The sequence below is a fragment of the Centrocercus urophasianus genome, unplaced genomic scaffold (genome assembly GCF_019232065.1).
Source record: "Centrocercus urophasianus isolate 14NV4802_14NV808 unplaced genomic scaffold, USGS_Curo_1.0 seq_17, whole genome shotgun sequence".
Classification (NCBI taxonomy): domain Eukaryota; kingdom Metazoa; phylum Chordata; class Aves; order Galliformes; family Phasianidae; genus Centrocercus; species Centrocercus urophasianus.
The window spans coordinates 21767215-21786275 of record NW_024884722.1 but is presented as its reverse complement, the minus strand read 5'-3'; the positions used below and the strand labels follow the sequence as shown (position 1 = coordinate 21786275).

Below are 19061 nucleotides of genomic sequence, written 5' to 3'. Positions count from 1 at the left end.
TAAATATTCCAGATTATTATATTCAGTTGAAAAAATTGCCTGTTTTCTGGACAAAAATAAATCCTGTCTCTTCACTTTTATGTCTGTAGTTAAACTTCTTGTATCTCTACTCATGTTCAGGTAACAAAAGCTGTTTTATTTCAGTAAAGCCAAATTTGGGAACTACCTAAGATTCATATATAAGATAATCTTGTAATAATTTCAGTACATTGATAAATCAGACTATCTCAGTGAAAACAGTTCTGAGCTGAAAACTGAGCTTTTAAAGGCACTTTACCCCTTCACTAAGGTAGAAACCATCATATTGATTATGAATATTTCTATATCTGTAGAACAAATAGAAAAATAGCAAAAAGTTTGTTTTAGAAGAAGAAATTAATGCCAGTTTTGCTGACATGCTCATTTACATCAATATACAGAGTTAGAGTAGGGTACAGATAATTAAATTAGGTTACTTTACATGGCACAGAAGAAATACTGTAAAATGCTGGGTAGACTGTGCTATTATTGGTTATAAGTATGTCTACTACTTAACTAAGAATGAATTGTCCAGGAAACTAAAATGGATATCATTATTTTTGAGAAGGTTTGAGTGTTAAAATCTGAAACAGAATGAATGTCCAACAACAGAGTACATACATCTTTCCATGAGAATCCAAATCAACTAGTGATAGTAGAAGGTTTATTACTTCACTTAACTGAAAGGATGCTCTTTGTGCAAGCTATCTCACTCTAAAAACTATTTGAAAGAGATAGCTATTACTAAGTGGTGTTTGTGAATCAAGAGTGTATTGTAGAAGAGCAGCTCCGCTGATTGGAATTGTTAAGTATGACTCCTTTGAAAAGAAAGATGTGCATTTCCTAAGAGGACTTCTGCTCCTTTGCGTTTGGAGCTCTGAATTTAAGTATGTCAGAGCCTCCTAAATTTCTTGGGCAAGTGTTAGTTGAGTCTAACACAAGTTAGGAGATTGCCAGGAAAATTTACTGAAACCTCTCTGTTAAAAAAATACATAAAAAGAAAAAAACTCTGAAATGTGTGTTGTTTCCTCCTTCATCATAATGTGTTTAGAAAGCCATTTAATAGCCATAAATGTTTGAGCAGTCAAACACAAATGAACATGATTGATGGTGACATTGTACATGTTTAACTCATTATGTGTTACTTTACAGCAAAATGGTTTGTGTAAACAGTCTGCCCAGTATTAAAGCTAAAGTAAACTAAGAAACCTCAAAATATTATTTTTGTGTCTTATATTTTCCTTTTGGTTTTAGAGATGTAATCTCACATGGAATCTTCTATGTTCTTTTTTGGCATGGACCTGAATAAAAAGAAAATTAGCTCAAAAAGAATGTGTGATACAGTTTTAACAAAAAGGTTCTGTAAACATTTAAAGGAAAGAAGATTGTCCAGCAAATCTTGAGGAAAAAATGTAGATGATGTTTACAACTGTAAACTGCATTTCAATAATCTCTTCATAGCAGAAAGTGCTATTGTTGTATGAATAAAGAAGTTGTGACTCTTTAAAATTTGGAATGTGGTGCTTGAGTGTAACACAGGTTCATAAAATGAATAAGTTTTTGTGTAAGCATCATTCGAGGTCTGAAAAATTATCTAGAGCAGTTTCAGTTCTTCTTTCAGCTATTTTGAGAGCAGGAATGTGGGCTCTTTTATCAACTGTGCTCACACTCACATATATGTAATTCTCCCACTACATTTCTTTCTAATCTAGCCTGAGAGATGGACATATTGAAACTGCACAGATTTATGGCAGCCAGGTGCTTACATGCACTGATGGAATATGTTAACTGACTTTGTATTTATTTTTGGCCACCTAGGCAGCAATAGGTTGTTCTGAAGTGTGAGTCTGGGGTTTGCTTGGTGAATTTCTTCTACGGAAAGAGAGCTTGAAGATTGGGGGTGGGGGGGGGGAAGAGCAACTTGTCTGTATATTGTGAAGCTCCTCAGGGGGCTGCATAATCAACAGAGTACTTGGTAATTAACATTTTTCTTCCTTTGCCAACTACTTCTTCCAGGCTTTAGGCCAAATACTAATGTAGCCTGTTTTCAAAAACATTTATTCTTTAAAAGGCCTGCCTGAATAGAATCTTTTTAATCATTTAATATAGCAACTAAAAACTGCTGTGGTTGAGAACTGTGTGCTGATTAGAAATAATGTCAATCCTTGGGGAAAAAGTAATATATTTGTCCTGGACTGAAGTCTACCACAGAGTGTGTTTTTCAGTCAGCTGTTTAAAGAGATCAAAACCAATCTGCATTTTACATTGTGATTGGATAGAAATACTATTCTGTTTTTTAAATTTCAGCGTTATTTTTTAACAGTACGATTCCTATAGTTTTGAATCTAAACCCAATTGAAGCCAGGCATCCAAGGAGATTCCCAAGATATCTGAAGAATTGCATCTCATAGTATTCAAGAATACTGTCTTTTTTTTTTTTTTTTTAACTACTACAATATTCTACATTATCATGAGCAATGAAAAAGCACATAGATCTCTCATTTGAAACTAAAGCCAATCTGAATTAGTTATATGGTATTCTATAAAACAACAATTTTGGAAAATGTTCTTGCACACAGGAAGAACTGTGAGAATAGTTGGCTGAGGTTGAAGAATTTTTATTACACTTACAAATGCTGAAGAGCACTTGTTACTTTTGAGTTAGGGAATCAATGGAATTGAATGAAGGGATTGTTGATAATTTATAATATTTAAGAAAATCAGATTATAAGACTGTAAACCCCAGAAGCGTGCAAAGAAATTAGGAACTGGTTTCGGCCTTCTACGTATCTGTCAGATTTCAATACCAATGTCTAAATGTACAGTAAAACCAAACACTTGCACAAGCAATTTCCGTGGACTGAAAGGCATTATGGGTGAAGATGGGGAAATGTTTGATTTCACAAGTTCATTTCAGCTACCATTCAAGAATAATCCATTCTTATTTGCCCTTTCCTCTCATGTATGTAGTTGGGAAAACAAACAGAGAAGTCCACCAGAAACAATGCTGTGGAGAATAGAATTATAAAATTAAACTTCAGTAGATCCTTAAGTCTGAGTTTAATGGGTGGCAATATTCTTGTGTTATATGGACATAGAAGAAAGCATATCATAGAAGAATGCATATCATTTTTTAAACTTCAGTTTTAAAATCTTAACTTTAATTTCAAAATCCTACCAAAATATTTTTTTCTATTCTTTTGATAAAAAGAGTAGGCTGAAGAAAATTACATTAGATTTGCTGAACTCTGCAGGTTTGAATTATAAGCACACAAGGTATATAAGCATAACATGCCAAAACCAAAGCAGATACATTGAATAACTGAATCAACAAGAAACAGTAGGGATCTGTACTTGATTAAATTAAAAAGAATATATTTTTTCTCCTTACTGATCTATAAGGATAAGTGAAATTAATTGTTATTAGAAGTTATATAGGGAAAATGCCATGGGTCTGAGGCAGATAAAATAGAGCAATATTTTCTTCATTAGTAATGTTCTATAGCATCTCATATATCAATGATTCTTAAAATTCATTTATTACTATTTCACAGTAACGTAAAAGAAATTATCTTCAACATTGTAATGAATTCATGAAGGTAAATGTAATGCTAACCAGTATCTATGAATCTTGATCACTGCTTTGTAAATGAATTTTGTCATTTTCCAGTCCTTTTGTTGATTCTTGGCTAAGAATGTGCTTGTTACTTTATTTAATCTGCAGCTTCTTCCTTCAAATTGAAACAGGTTGCTTAAAGAAAAGAAAGCCAGGGAAGAAACCAGAAATGAGAAATTGAGTGGAAAACAGCCTTACTCTTATTTTCTTTATGCCATCTTTATGCTTTTTTTCTCCTTGCACATTTTTTCCAACCCCAGGTGGTGTCAATGTAAGAAAAAGCCATGAAATAGAGCATAAGTAACAAACATATTGCTATCATTACTGTTTTTTACCCAGTCTGCACTTTATCTGTTTTCTGTATATAAAGAGCTGCTGATCAGCAACATTTGCAAGTTTCACATAAATAAACGAGTTATAAAAAATGTGATATGACTTCTCTGTGTGTGGTGGAGAATAACACAATGCAAATCTTTTCTAGCATCCCACATGGTCTCCGAATGGTGAAACAATGTATATGGAAAAAATTTCTCTTGATTGTTTTTAGCCCACATGTCAGGGAGGAAATGATTTGAATCCTTTCCATATTGCAATTTGTTCTTGCAGTTTTGTTTTGTTTTTTTTTTACTTCTCCAGAACTGAAGTAACTTCTTACCTGGCAGCCTATTATCAGAAAAAATAAAATAAAGTAAAATTAAATAAATAAAATAAAATAAAATAAAATAAAATATAAAATAAAGAATTGTATTTAATATTTCACTGACTTCTTTAGAAGTTTGCTATCCTTTTTCTTTTAAATATTCCTTTGAAAGAGTGATTTTTTAATTTTTTATTTTATTTTTTAATGACATAGCAGGAGGAAAAGACTGGTGAATCCAAAATTTAAACTAAGTATGTAGGACAAAACATATATAAAATACTACACAAATCATGTTTAAAATGGCTGTTGCAGTATATTTTTAATACTGAAAAAAAAAAAAACAACCCACAATTATTATGTCACACCAAATTCACCAAAATCTGACTCGTTTTCTTTCAACAATAAAATATGTCTGAATTTGGCAGTAAAGCTTTTCTTCAGATTCTGTTCTAAAACACTTATGACTGTTGAAACCATTTCAATATGTCTACTTCTCATTGTTTCCTGCTAGCTAGAGATGCAGAAAATAAATTTTCAGAATTTTTAATGATGCTTTTTTGCGTGTTTGTGTGTGCTAGCCAAGTTCTGAACAAGGTGAAAGCAATTGAAAAGTAGCAATATAATGCAGCCATTTCACTAGAGAATTTTCAGAAAAAGAAAATAGATGTTTTTCCTCAAGCTCTCCATTTCCTTATTTCATGTCATGCTAAATGTTCCTGCCAATAATCAAGTGATTCATTTTTACATAGTATGTTTGATTGACTGTCCTTTTTCTTGGCAATATTGTCAAAATACTTGAGTGACATACCAACATATTTACTTAAAAATGTATACATGTTTAAAAAGTTGTTCATAATTTTAAATGAAGTTTTTTGTTTTATTTAGATCTCTGTATCTATTTTTTTGTTTGTTTGTTTCATTTTTTAGATTGAGGAGGATACGTGGCAGAAATACTATCTGGAAGGAGTTGCGAATGAAATGTATACAGAATATCTGTCTAGTGCCTTTGTGGGTTTGTCCTTCCCTGCAGTTTGTGAGTAAGTAGAAATACATACTATTAAGCATAATTATTTACATGCTTTCAAGTGAAATCAGAGATTTCTACAGGAGACGTCACTTTGCTACAGTCATAATGTTGCTACATCAGATGAAATCAAATAAAGTAAACATTAAAATAATCACAGCATGGAAGTATTCCAAACATTATAATGCTGCTTTCTTATGAGATTTGGAATTAAGTGATTGTAAATGAAACCATAAATGTTTTCAGTGTTGGACAAATTAATCAGCAATCCATTTAAATTAATTACTTGAAAGAGCTGTCCTATTGTTTCTTTTAATGAATCCCATTCTTTGAGTAGTGTTTGTCAGTATCACTGTCTTGGCTTACGTCCCATTCCAAGAAAACCATTCATTAATTGAGACAGATTTAGTGCAGTCATATAAGTAGTGTGGTGTCCAGAGCTTTGTAGCACTGGTTGCAATCAAACATGTAGTATATAACCATGGTCTAAGCCATACTACTGTTTTAATTTTTGAGACTGAAAATACTTACATTTGTCTTACATTTTTTCTGTGAAAGACACAATTGTACGCGTAAGGTTGTTCCAGTACATACCATAGCCACAAGTATAGGACAGTTTAGCACAGTCGTATTTCCACGTCTATTTAATTAAAAGGTAAAATATTAGAGATATTAACTCTGCATTTGTCCAACATATTGTTGCATATTGTTGCAATTTTTGTACATCATCTATATTTCGATGTGGTATATTTTTATAACAGTGCTTGTCACAGAAATAGATTTCACTTTTGTGTCAAGCTACTAAAACATAGGCAAGGCTCAACATTTGTCTGCATTCTCTCTCAGCTCCAAAACAGATTATTTCTTTTGTGAGAGTATTTGAAGAAGTAGCACTTTCTAGTCTGATGCCCCTGTCTATTGCAGAGTAAGACATCATGAATTCTCTGTCAGTGTTAAGTTCTTGCTTCTATATATGAATTGTTTTATTCAACTCATCTGAGAGGCATTTTTAGACTGTTAGGACTTAATCAACACATCATATGCTCACTACAGTTTTTTGCCTCTCTGAAGCAGTGATATTGGATCAGTTTATAGCAGTTTTTTTTTTTTTTTCCTGAACTCTGAATTTTATTCAGTGTTGCAGACATGTCGGATTCTAGACCCCACAAACTTGAGCTCAGCTCAGCTAACGGCTAAGTCAGACTCTGTCCTGACATTCCTCTAAATAAAGTTTTCTCATCTTCTGTCTGTGAGTAAAATCAGATTTCATCTGAATCTGCCAGAGAAATCTCCTTATATTTTACATTTTCCTTCGAGCTCTCTCAGAAACTTTCCTTTGTCCCATCCCTGCAAGAGGCCAGCCATCCCCTCTGTCCCTCATTCAGCCAACATGTACATGCTAAATAGTCTCCTTAGACACACTTGTGAGACAGCAAGAGCCAGCATGTGAAAACAGAGGTTGTAAGTCTTATTGTTGTCCCTAATGCCATGTCAGCTGTCCAGTCAGAGATATGAAAAGGCTGCTTCAGTAAAGGTCAGCACACAGTAAACTTCAGTAAACTCCACACAGTTCTTTATTTCGTGTGTTTAAGTTACAGAGGTTTATGTTTCCATTATAATTATACTATAATTGAAGAATGCATGACCAATTTCATAGAATAGGAAGCAAGTAGCATGAAATTTGCATGTATTTCAATGATAACATTGTAAAATCACTGGTTTCTGGTTATTAAAAAAACATTGAGGGTTTCTTTGATTGCTCTCACAGTAGTTGTCAGCTTCAAACAAGTGTTGCTGTACTAACTCCACTCTCCAAGTTTATAAAGAATATTATACTTGTTTTAGTAAATTGCTACTAACAACTGAAAAAAAAAGAAAAGTGTATTAATGTATCAGCATGCATTTTCCCATGTGCTGGTCAGAAGTAGCTTCCAGTTATGCTGTTTCTCTGTCATAGAAATTGATAAATGCTGACATACTATTAGTGTACTCCTGCTTTTGGCCAGTATATATACACGTTTTGTGCACTGCAATCAAAATATGACTAAATTTTAGCAAAGATTTGAAAAATTTCCTCAAGACATCCACTGCTATAGTCAAATGCAATTTTATGTTTTGAATTATGACAGTTGTTATTATATCTTAAGTAGATCTAGTAATGTAGTAGTGCTGCTTAGGATGTGTTCTCAAGTTGTCAGTTTATAGTACTTATGAAGAAGCATTTATTATCTTCAAAACAGAAAGACTTTAATATATGAGCTATATATGTTACTGAAGACTGGGTAAACATCTGAATGAGTGCAAATTCTCAGCCATGTCTATTTATACAATGTTAGTTGTGAAAAAGGTCTGACTCTTGACCTCTTGTCTTCCTGCAGACTGGTGTTTGCGAAACTAAAGCTCTTAATGATAGCCATAGAATACAAGTCGGAAAAAAGAGAAAGCAGGTACGTCCAAGACTACAAATTCTGAAGTAGGAATGCACTGTCAAGAATTTTGCCTGCTTACTTGAGAATAAACATAGGTGTCCTTATACATTTGATAACGTTTCAGAGTATAATTGTCATGCCATCGCATTACACCATTTTATGTAGCGCTAAAAGGCTTTTATTTCTGCTCTGTTTTTTCCTCACCCAAATCAATTTAAGTTATAATACTTAGTGTAAGGTAGGGGTACAGTGTTATGTGTCCACTTCCAGAAGTGCAATTCATTTTTATTTAAACAAAAACATACCTTGCTCAGTGTTTTTTGTTTATACTCTGTCAGCTTTAAGTGACAGTCCAACAGTCCAACAATTTACTGTAAATAGAAAAGTGGAAAGCAGGTGTGGTATCACTAGTAATTATGGTAATGTTTATTTCTCAAAATAAACATTTATAAAATAATTTAATATAAATCAGTTTGGAAGAGCCAGTCTTCATAGGATACAGGATATATGGAAATATAGAATAAACATTTATATGGTATCAGTTACGACAAAGGATTTATATATGAATACCATCAGGTAACTCAAAGTTACACGTAGTTTTGAAATTGCCAACTGATTGACACCTTTTTTATCTGAAAATAAATTTCCTGATCATAAATCACTATAAATTCATGGACAGAAAATGTTTCTTCTTTTTGTACAAAAATTCTTCTGCATGTGCTCTGTGACATGCGGAGGGGTGTATAACAAAAATCTGGTAATTCTGACTTTGATCTGAATTTTGTTTTCTCTGTCAAAAGTGACATTTGTAAGTGTTACAGTAAATCTGGAGTTACATATACGACAAAATAATATTTTTATTGCCACCAATTACCTAAACCTTTGAGGGCAATTGTTTCTTCTCCAAGGAGAATCAATTCTATTGTTTGAGCTCATGCCATGATTCCTGAGGTTTTGAAAGTATATTCCTTTATAAATGCCTATATAAAACCTATGTGGGACACTTGACACAGAAATCAATTATTGCAACTACTAATGACAGTATTTCCATGGCCTATACTTGATTTTGCTTGATTCCTTCCTGTGGGGTAAGTGATATATGAGGTGGTGTGTGTGATAATGGATTTTACTTTTGTCCACGTTATGTTAATTAAAAAATTGATCATTTTTTTTTTGCAATAACAGATTTTTTTAATGTTTCCAGCTCATCTGGGCTTATCTTAAAATAAATACTTTTCCATTAGATTACTAAATTCTGCATTTGCTAATGTAAAGTAAATGTAATGTAAAAATATTTTTCCTAAAAGTTTAATCTAAATTTTGTAGGGGAAAAAAAAAAAAAAAAAGAAAAAAAAGAATGCATTAGTAACAGCAGTGGTACGTTAACATATTTTGTGATTACAATATTTGGAAAATACTTGGTTTCCTTTGGCTCTCTCTGACAGCTATTGCCCAACTTTAGGTTGTCATTACTTTGCATGTCATTTAGTTACATAAGTGCTAATATTGCAGTCTTTTTCAATAGTAACAGATAACTCATGGCTTCCATATCATTATTTGAACTAACTTCAATGGAAGTTGGTTTGAGTTCTTAATCACAAGGTGATGCAGAGGGTCCCACAAAAAGTAAAACAGTGTGATCCAATCATATATTTCCTGTTACTCAAGTCCACAGAGGTAAAAGTTCACAGTGAATTACTTTGGTAGAAAGAAATTGCATTAAGCTATACTAATGAAGGGATGTTAACAGTTGGATTTTACAAACATATATAACGGAAAGAAAGCAGGTAAACTAAGTAGTCATATCATTTTATTGACCATGATCCACAGTAGTAACTTCTGACTTTAGTAAGCAGTGATAATTTTATAGTCACTCTTTGGAGAATCGAACTGCTACCTGCAGGATAATTTTACTGTTCTACTTGTCCCCGTGTTCTTCAACACATGTGTTGAGTACATATTTCTGGCTTTTATGCACTGGAGCCTCTTAATCTAATCAGAAATGTAGTATAACAAACCTTTTTCTCACTTCTTATGTTTATTTACATTTCCTTGCATTCTTAAAGGATGAAGAATTAAGATAAAAAGTAGGATAACATGGTTTACAAGTGAAAATGGTCTTTGAACGTGATAAATTTATCATTTACCAATTATTTTTGTTGATTGTCTTTGGACATACTTTACCCTACTTCACATCTTCATTTCTTCATTGATAATCCATAAATGTGAAGAGAAAATTAATTATGATAACATTCATTCTGTCAGGAGGGTGATCAACAGGAGATATGTACTCGTATATTTTATGATTACAGTTTGGATTCATATTTTTAAAAAATACTGAGAAATTTACATAGTTCACAACAATAATTACTATAAATAAAAGACTGCAATAGTATCAAGGTGGTACCTTTGTAGAAAAAGCTATTTTCTGCTACAGCTGAAGTAGGCATAGGATGAGAGAAGTTTCAAATCATTCCTTCTGCCAACTCAATGAGAAGATCTTACACCACTTTGATTTTTGTGACTAGTTTTAAGGCATAATATTACTACAATATTATACATATATAATACATATAGTATGTTGAGGTAAACTATATATCTGATCAGTTTCGTCTGCTTTCATCACTTTGCAATGACTGCTAAAGCAACCACAAAGTGAATTGTGAAATGTGTGCAGCTCTCACAAGTGGTAATGTAAGGTCATTATATACTTTCTAATTCCCTGTTAAAACATTCACCTCAGTGTTAAGAAAAACATCGCACTATCATTTTGAGTGGGTGACAGAATTTTCGCTGACTATTTTAGTATCTTCTTTAAGTTCTTTAAAAGTTTTTTCACTTCTGAAGTAATGATTTTTATTTTTTTTTAATTTGTTTTATTTTTTTTTGCAGCCAGTCTCCTTGATTCTGGCTTTCTAAAACTTTATGCTAATTCTACCACAGGGAATTTGAGATCAATAGTCATTTGAAATCATCAGAAATCTATCCAAGTCAATATTAGTATGCCAGCTAGCACTAGCTGAGCTTCCTGCTTAATTTTTTTTCATTTTTTCCTACAATTCCTATTAAAGCTACAGAAAGATGTATTAGATTGTTCATTGTAAACAAGTTATGATTTTAAAAGATTGCATAAAACCAGAATGTGAAAGTGCTCTGAAGTAAAATGAGCTTTGCAAGCCCTGATACAGGTAACGTATTCTTAGATACGATAAATATGGAGTCACATAATAGCCAAAATACGGCCTAATTTTTATTTATACAATTGTTTCTCATCAGGGTACTTAAAAGATTAATTATAGCTATACTTAAATTTATTTAGATCTACATTTATATAATTAATAATATTTGAATTACTGCTCAGTTATCAACCTTTCAATGTACAAAATGTGACTGACTTTAGAGGGTTTCTGACCAGCTACTGAGGTCTGCACTTTAGTTGTTCCATATCACAGTATGAGACATTCCTCCATCATTAATATTATAACTTCCTTCATCTCTGCAAGTATTATAGTCATTGTTATTAAGAAAAAGCATTTTGTTAGTAAATTGTTTATATACCTGCTGAAAGCCAAATACTTTAAATAATGTTCTTAGTTCATTTACTGGAAGGTTTTATTTCACCTGTAGAAAAATATGCTGAAGGAATATGGGGAACATCAACCTGAGTGTGTCCTAGCAGAGTTTACTCAATGGATAGCAAAAAATATCAATTTTAAATGCAGACGTTCAAACTCCTCGTCTAAAATTCCTTTTAGTGATATTTTTTGCTTCATTTTTCCTTGTCTTTTTTTTCCACATAAGCAAGAAGGAAAACCTAACCTGGATTCTTCCCTTTTTGCACCTTCTGTTTACTCCTTTTGTTAAATTTTCTCTTTGTCGATCCATATATTTGTCCTCATTCTCAGCGGAAAAACCTTTGAGCCTTTGAGACTTTTATATAAAGGTTTTTTTTGCTTTTGCTTTGATGTCAGTTGATTTCCTATCAAAGTGTTTGATTTGCAATTTTTTTCTTGTCGTTTGCAGAAGCCGAAAGCGGTATGCCCTCTTCGTTACCTTTCCTTCCAACCTCAATCCTACCTCCACTCCTTCTAACTTCAGGACTAATTCCTTGCCAAGAACACAGGAAGATAACAACTTTGTCTATCTTTCTCTGTATATGCACACATATATATACATATATATATTCATCTGTCTATGTGTGTGTATATATATATATATGTGTGTGTATATTTAAATATGAGCCCCCAATCTCAAAAAGGAGACAGGAATAGCATTTTGTCTCTCTGTTGGTTCTTGTGACTCATGCACTAACTTCTTTGCAGGAAATATAAAATACGACAGTATATGTTTTAGGCTTTTATCTTTGTCCCCTTAAGGAATCATTGGTGTATTAGACTGCTACATTTGAAAAATAGACTTTACTGTTAACACCTCCTGTTGTCTTTTTTTTCATTTGTACTGTATCATGACGATGTAGTTTTCGTCTTTACCAGCCCTTGTGCTGACAATCGTCTCCATATTCATAAGTTCATTGATGTCCTTCTTCCCCTAGTCTTCCTTCAAAACACGTCTGAGAGTACAGTGGTTCATTTTCTCTTGTAGTCTCACTTTCCATTAACAACAACCTAATGCCTGATTCTTTGCATTTTGAGCCCAGTTAATCGTAATACAGTACTCATTAAATTTGTTGTACTGTTCCAGTGAAAGTACCATGGATATTTTGTGCTGTACATCACATTCATTTTAATGACATTTATTAAGATTATTTATGAATATATTACTCAATTTTTTTCTAAGATTTTTTTGGGGGGTATGGCATGTGTATCATTTTCTTTTACTACACCATGCTGAGAGTCCTTCTCTATTCAACATTCTATCGTGCTGCTACTGGTTTTAATGGAATCAAGAAGGCATGCTTTTCCATATCTTCTCATCTCCTCTCCTCCTTCTCTTCTCATCTTTTTTCCATCACTCCCATTTGTTTTTCTAATTGCTTAGAGCAATCTGTTGGTTTTGCTTTTCAGAGACCCATTCTCATTTTTCAGACATTTTAATTTCTTTCATCATATTCCCTAAAGTTTATTTTCCACGTCTGTTTTGTTGCGTGTGCTGTGTGTTATGTTTAATTTTTAGTCTTATTCTCCTGTGGTTTCTAAGTAGATGTGTGAAAAGAGAGGTGGCTTCCTGTCAGTTTGGCATTATTGATATGATCCAACTGCAGAGAAGTTACTGCAACACTTAGCATCTTCAAGGATCTGCAGTTGTTGCACCTCTACTTCGCTTCTTGCTTTTAAGTATATATTATCTTGTGGTTAAGGCATGTGAACGCTGGCATGATGAACAATATGAAGAAGTATTGTACAAAGTAAAGTTGCTTGCTCCCAGAATAAACTGTATTGTGCTGCTTCATTGTATTGATAATAAATGACTTCTGGAACCAGAAGGAATAACTTAATTATTTAAATTATACTGAACTTACCAGCACCATTGAACAATTTTGGATTATGCCCCAATAAAACACCTTACATCCATGATGTAGTAGACACTATTGTGAAGGACTTAACTCCTGGGAGCAACCTTTTTTTTGTATGCTTGTAGTAATTAAAGTTAATATACTGTAGCATGTAATGTGCCGTGTCTTTTGCCTTGTATGCTTTTTAGTGTCTTACTGGATTTTTCTGTGTAGAACAATATGAATCTGAATTAATGTCAATGATAGAGCCCAGAAGAAAGAAGCAATACTCACGAGTTACATGCAGTGTGAAGCTGGTATGCACACAACTCCCACTATGGGATTTGTGCACCTACCCTCACACTCCACATAGAATCATTCACAGAAAATACACATCACCTAAGGCTAATTTTGTAATTTTAAGTCTGTAGTGTGAATAACATGGCACAGTTTAGAAGGCCATTAGGCTAATAATGGTACATTTCATCTGGGCGTGGCATGGAACAAGAAAAATAGCTGTCTTTATTTAACAGTGTGATAGCTTTATTCAGTAATATCAAATAGTCTTGTTTTAGTTACTCTATTAATAACAATGAGTCATTATTTATATTTCTGAATTTAATATATGATATTTTTACTATTTTAGTCATGTGGGGAATGGTACAGTACATCTACCACAAGGTTTAAAAATAAGTTTTTACAGATTTTGTCATTTCTTTAGTCAAAATTTTGCCATTTTTGTTTCATTTAATTCAACAATTGATTTTTTCCTTTTCCTTTTTCCTTTTTTTCTTTTTCCTTTTTTTTCTCTTTTGTTTTTTCTTTTCTCTTTTTTTTCCTTTTTTCCTTTTTTTTAAGATAAAAATAGCATTTAAAAGGGTATCTGCAAATCAGAAAAAAAAAAAACAAAAAAAAAAACAAGGAAATGCCACTCAATCAGACAGGTTTCCTTGATGAATGGATTAGTTGTTCAATTGATCCCTGATGCTGGCATTCATCTCACCTATCTTTATCAGTGTAGACCTAATTAATTCCTTTTAGTTATTCAGACTTCAGTTCTTGAAAGCAGCTTCTATTCTAAAACAGATGAGGTGAATCCCATTCTCAGTGCTGTCTAAATTGTTATCCTGAAAGTAAGAACAAAAAGAGCAGTAAATAGCAGCAAGTTGCTGACAAGGGAAATTCCCAGTCTTGATAATGTATAAAAATGAGTCATTACTTTGTCATGTACTTATCTCCACAACTAGGGGAATATATATCTGTGCACATTTTCATGAACTGCTTTAACAGATATATGCATCTCTAAATAACTGAAGAATGCGTTCTTCTTCGTAGGCTTTAAAGCCTGTTTTATTTTTATTTGTTCCTTTTCCCCTCTATGATTAAGTCTTTTAATTCAAAACATTTCGCTTACTGTACATATTACTGTGTTTATCAGAGCATAACTTTAATTATGTTTCAACTATGGCACCCCAGTTCTAGAAATAATTCAATTGCTGCTTTAATAAGCAGCATATTTAATAAATCCATATATACTCAGTAGAAATTGCTCATGACTGTGATCTGGTTAAATACCAGTGTGTGCCTATAAAACAAAAGTTTTTGGAGCCTTTCTTGTAGTTCATTGTAACGGAGCAAATTAATTTTTAATTTTGACCGAAGTCTTTGATGCTTGGGTCATACTGCATTAACTGCAATCACATCTATATTTTGTGGCTATAAATACAATGTATTTGTGCAAAAAGCTATGAATGACATAAAAGATCTGACAAAAAAAGTCTATACTGACCCACTGAATTGATTTCATGTGTCCCAGGAAACTTTGAGATCCCATAGCATGTTCACACTACATTTGCAACTTAAATCACTTCTGTTTTAAGATTATGTTCACTGCCTTTTCAAAGACCTGCTTATTACCTTGTCAAGCTTGAAGTTCTGGAAGTTCTGTCTGTGTAAAGAAATGTGTTCATCTGTTTTCACTGAAAAGCTGTAATTAATGTTTTTACAATTAAGGGCAAAGAATGAAAGAGGGGGATAAGTGTTAGTCTGACAGAGCAGTACTCACTGGTACTTAAGAAATGTAGTCAAACCTAACTGCATTGTAAATGTTTGCATATTTTAGAAGGAACAGCTTACTAGAAACAAATGAGACTAGCTTCTGTAGACTTCTTAAAGCTAAATTATCATCAAAATGACAATAAAAATAAGGACACAGGAAGGAGTAAAGGCTTGAGACATAACAGCAGCTAAATTTAAGGAGATGATGGAATATTTTGGCAGAACAACTTCAGATTGTTATTAGCAAAAAGATTGCCTCCTGGTTTTACCTGGGCTCATGGCTTTGTATGATGACAGCCTGCTAAGCTGTCCCTGGAACAGCCAGAAAGCTTTGACTTGATACATTGACTCAAGTGACAAAACTTTGTCCAAGAAATCTAAATTTTACAATATATTTGTGACTTCAGTGACTTATTTCATTTGAACAAATGATTTTTTGTTTTAGTTTTGTTTGATTGTTCTGTTTTACTTTGTTTTCTGTCAGCTTTATTTCATTTTAAAACCTGGGAAATTGCATTTAAAAAAACAAAACAAAACATTAAATAAATGTTTTGCAAGCAAAACCAGTAAGCCCAATGAACTGAGAAATGAAAAAGATGTGAACTTCAGCTGTGCAATCTTAATGCATATTCACTTACCTGTATGCATTATACGTAGACATCATTGAAATCATCACATTTTATTTTTTGCAATACTACTGAAATGTACTGCAGAGATGCTTTCTGTGGTGATGCACTCAAATTTTCTTTAGTTCTCTGCTTTTAAACTATTGCAAAGTTTGAAACTGTGAGTGAAGGAAGAGGAAGGATATCTGAGTAAACACTTTATTTTAGAACTGGTTTCTGTTCCTGCCATAGGAAAACTGTGTGACAATTTAAACAAAACTTTTTACAGGTGATCTCTGAATACTTTGGGAACCAATCACTGAGCATTTCTACTTGCAGCAGAAGTCCCAAGAAACTGTATAAAGAGATATACAATGCTAAATATTAATAAAAATAAGTTGTAGGCATCCTAAATAAATAAATATTTTGCCTCATATTGACTCAATTGAGTCATTAGTAATTCATCTATAAAATGTAGTAACACTTTATCTTACTGTGATTTTCAAAGACCAAGTTTAAAAAAATGCAAACTGTTTTAATTTTATCAAGTCAAAGCTTAGTTACATTACACAAGAGCAAAAGGTATTGGAAAATATATCTCTGCGTGCATGGATATATAGCTTTGTACTTTGCAAATTACCTTAGCTAATATCTAGAGTTAAATCTTCAAGAAAATAAAACTATTTAATAAAGAGATATAGAATATCTCACTTCTTTATAGCAGTTCATAATTTCCTTCATCATATTTAACTGAGGTTATTTTGTCAGTGCGGTTGGGTTATTTTTGTGCTTCTTTTGTTCCATGCCAACATAGCAGTGTTTAAAATTTTTTAAAATTCATTTTATGTTTTTTCAGCTATCGTGACTGGTTGTCTTGTACCATTCCCCTTGAGTGTATGTGTGCATTTATTATTTTGAACAATAACATATTATGTCCAGATTGGGGTCCCATTAACATTCCGTATCACTAGAAATTGGCAAAAATTTGCATAAAAGGGTTTATCTTCATGAGTGGCTTCTTTGTATTGTTATTGAGTGGTGGTTGGTTGTTCTTTTCACCCTATCTTGAATTGACAGAGCAAGAGATCTAAAAACTCAGCTTCACACATCATGTTTCTGAGAGGCTTTGTTGATTTTGTATAATCCATACTTAATGCAAAAACATAAGAATACATATGTAAACAGTTAATGTGATTCTGGGAGAAGGCATGTGAATGTCTCAAAGTAAAGTTTTCGTAAAAATGATGGCATGTAAAAACTGTAATTTGATTGGAAATTGCAAGGAAAAATGGCTTAAAATTTCCTTGCAGCCTTTCATAACTAGTGGGTCCCCTATAGTAGAATAAAATAAAGCTAGTTTTGAACATTACGTTAAAAGTAATTAAAATTTATCATTTTGTTTTTGCTTTTGTTTCACTGAGCAGTATATTAATCAATCCTGGAAACCATGTCAAGATTCAAGAAGGTACCTTAGGATTCTTCATTGCAAGTGATGCCAAAGAAGTAAAAAGGTAATTTGTATGTTTCTATCTTTAAATTTAAACATACAGTATTTAATTTTTTTTTCCTTTAGTTGTAAACACATTCACTGATTTTCACTGTATTATGTTGAAAGGTATTCACAGAAAACTGAGTTAAGAAACTAATGAAATTACCTTTCCCTGAGATCATGCATATAAATTTCTTAACTATAATTTTAAATGTCAAGGAAATAAAATGATTTTACAAGTATGTGAAGAAAATAAGAGGTTATTTTTCAGAATTTTACTAGAAAATGTAACATACTGATCTATTTTTTTTTCTATAAATTAATTAGTGAAATTGCTCTGGGATAAATCTGGGTTGACAGTTTTGTCCAAGTTTAAGGTTTGAAATAGTTCTTATTTGTATGCAATCTATTAAATACTTGATTTGAGCAAACTGGTGTATTTATTTGCTAACTGCATTAGCAAATTAATATTTATGACCTTTTAATTTTTCTTTACTGTAACTATATATTCTATGTCCCCATAAAAATAAACACAAATAAAACCATTTGAAATATATTGCAACCATTAAGGACAGCTTCACTGGTTCACTGTAGCTAGATGTACTATAGTTGCATTAGATTGATGAGAGTTTTATGTTTTTGTATTTAGTGCCAAACATATTTATTCTGGTTTGTTAGGGTATAAAATGCTTGGACGGAATAAAATAGCAATGTGAGAAAGTAGTGTTTGAAATAAATAATTCTTTTATGTCCCTTGAATTAATAATAATAATAAAAATATATAAATGATGACATTTACTTAGTCCTAAACTTATGTGAAAAGTAATATTTAAGTAATGCATGTTTGTTGTAAGTGTATAAAGAATGTCAAAACATCACAATCATGAAATTGCTGAGAATTTGAAAGATATTTTTGTTGAAACAGTTAATACAGTTTTTGTGTAGCCAAAGCACAAATAAGAGCACAGTAATAGTTCTCTCATATGTCTAGCACTGACTTCAGAATATTTGCAACCAATATTGTGTCAGATACAATGCCTTTCAGCATACAGTTTTTTCTTCTCTTTTGCTTTCATCCATTTGAATATAGTCTTCACACCCCTGTGATGTTGGTAGTTTTTTTCATTTTATAGAGCATTTTACAATCTCTTATGAAATTATTTCAGACTTATTTCACATAAATTACCTGACATATAATTTATTTCACCAGTTGACTGCTAGTAATGTGGTTAGAAAAAATTTGCCTATCATTCGTCTATCATGTTTTATCTAATAACATGCTAAGATGGAATTCCCAGTTCTGCTTGACTTTTTGCAGAAAATTTTGTTTAGAACCTTGCCACATTCTGTTGCTGTTCTATGCAAAGCAAGTCATTATCAGATATGCTTCAACTAACAAAACCAATTATGAAAAGTGTTGACTACACTCTTTTGAGCTGTGAATCACTCAGAAAGAATGTTCTGAAGGTGAGGTCTTTGAGAAGAAAAGAAAGTGAAAAGGATAATAAGTATAATATGATGAAAACAAGTAAGTCAAATGCCTGAAATTCAAATTATCATCGATTTTTAAAATATGCTAATGGCTAAATTTCAGGTATAGAATGATAGCTTACAGTGAATTTCTATTGAGATGCATGCAAAGGGAGAAGGTTGGAAAAGATATGTATGGAACTACCACATCTTGATTAGGATATGTACCAGCATTTCAGCAGGTTAAAAACTATGTTTAC

The 19061-nt window shown here is 32.3% G+C and overlaps 1 protein-coding gene across 7 annotated transcripts in view; it reads left to right on the top strand.

Moving 5' to 3' along the window:
- KCNMA1 (potassium calcium-activated channel subfamily M alpha 1) overlaps window positions 1-19061 on the top strand; it is a 431318-nt gene that overhangs the window by 311840 nt on the left and 100417 nt on the right. For all 7 annotated transcript variants that reach the window (XM_042817866.1, XM_042817867.1, XM_042817863.1 and 4 more), the window contains exons 15-17: window positions 5202-5311; window positions 7677-7745; window positions 17267-17353. In XM_042817866.1, the coding sequence (XP_042673800.1) occupies window positions 5202-5311; window positions 7677-7745; window positions 17267-17353 (266 nt within the window). The remainder of the gene's footprint in view (window positions 1-5201; window positions 5312-7676; window positions 7746-17266; window positions 17354-19061) is intronic.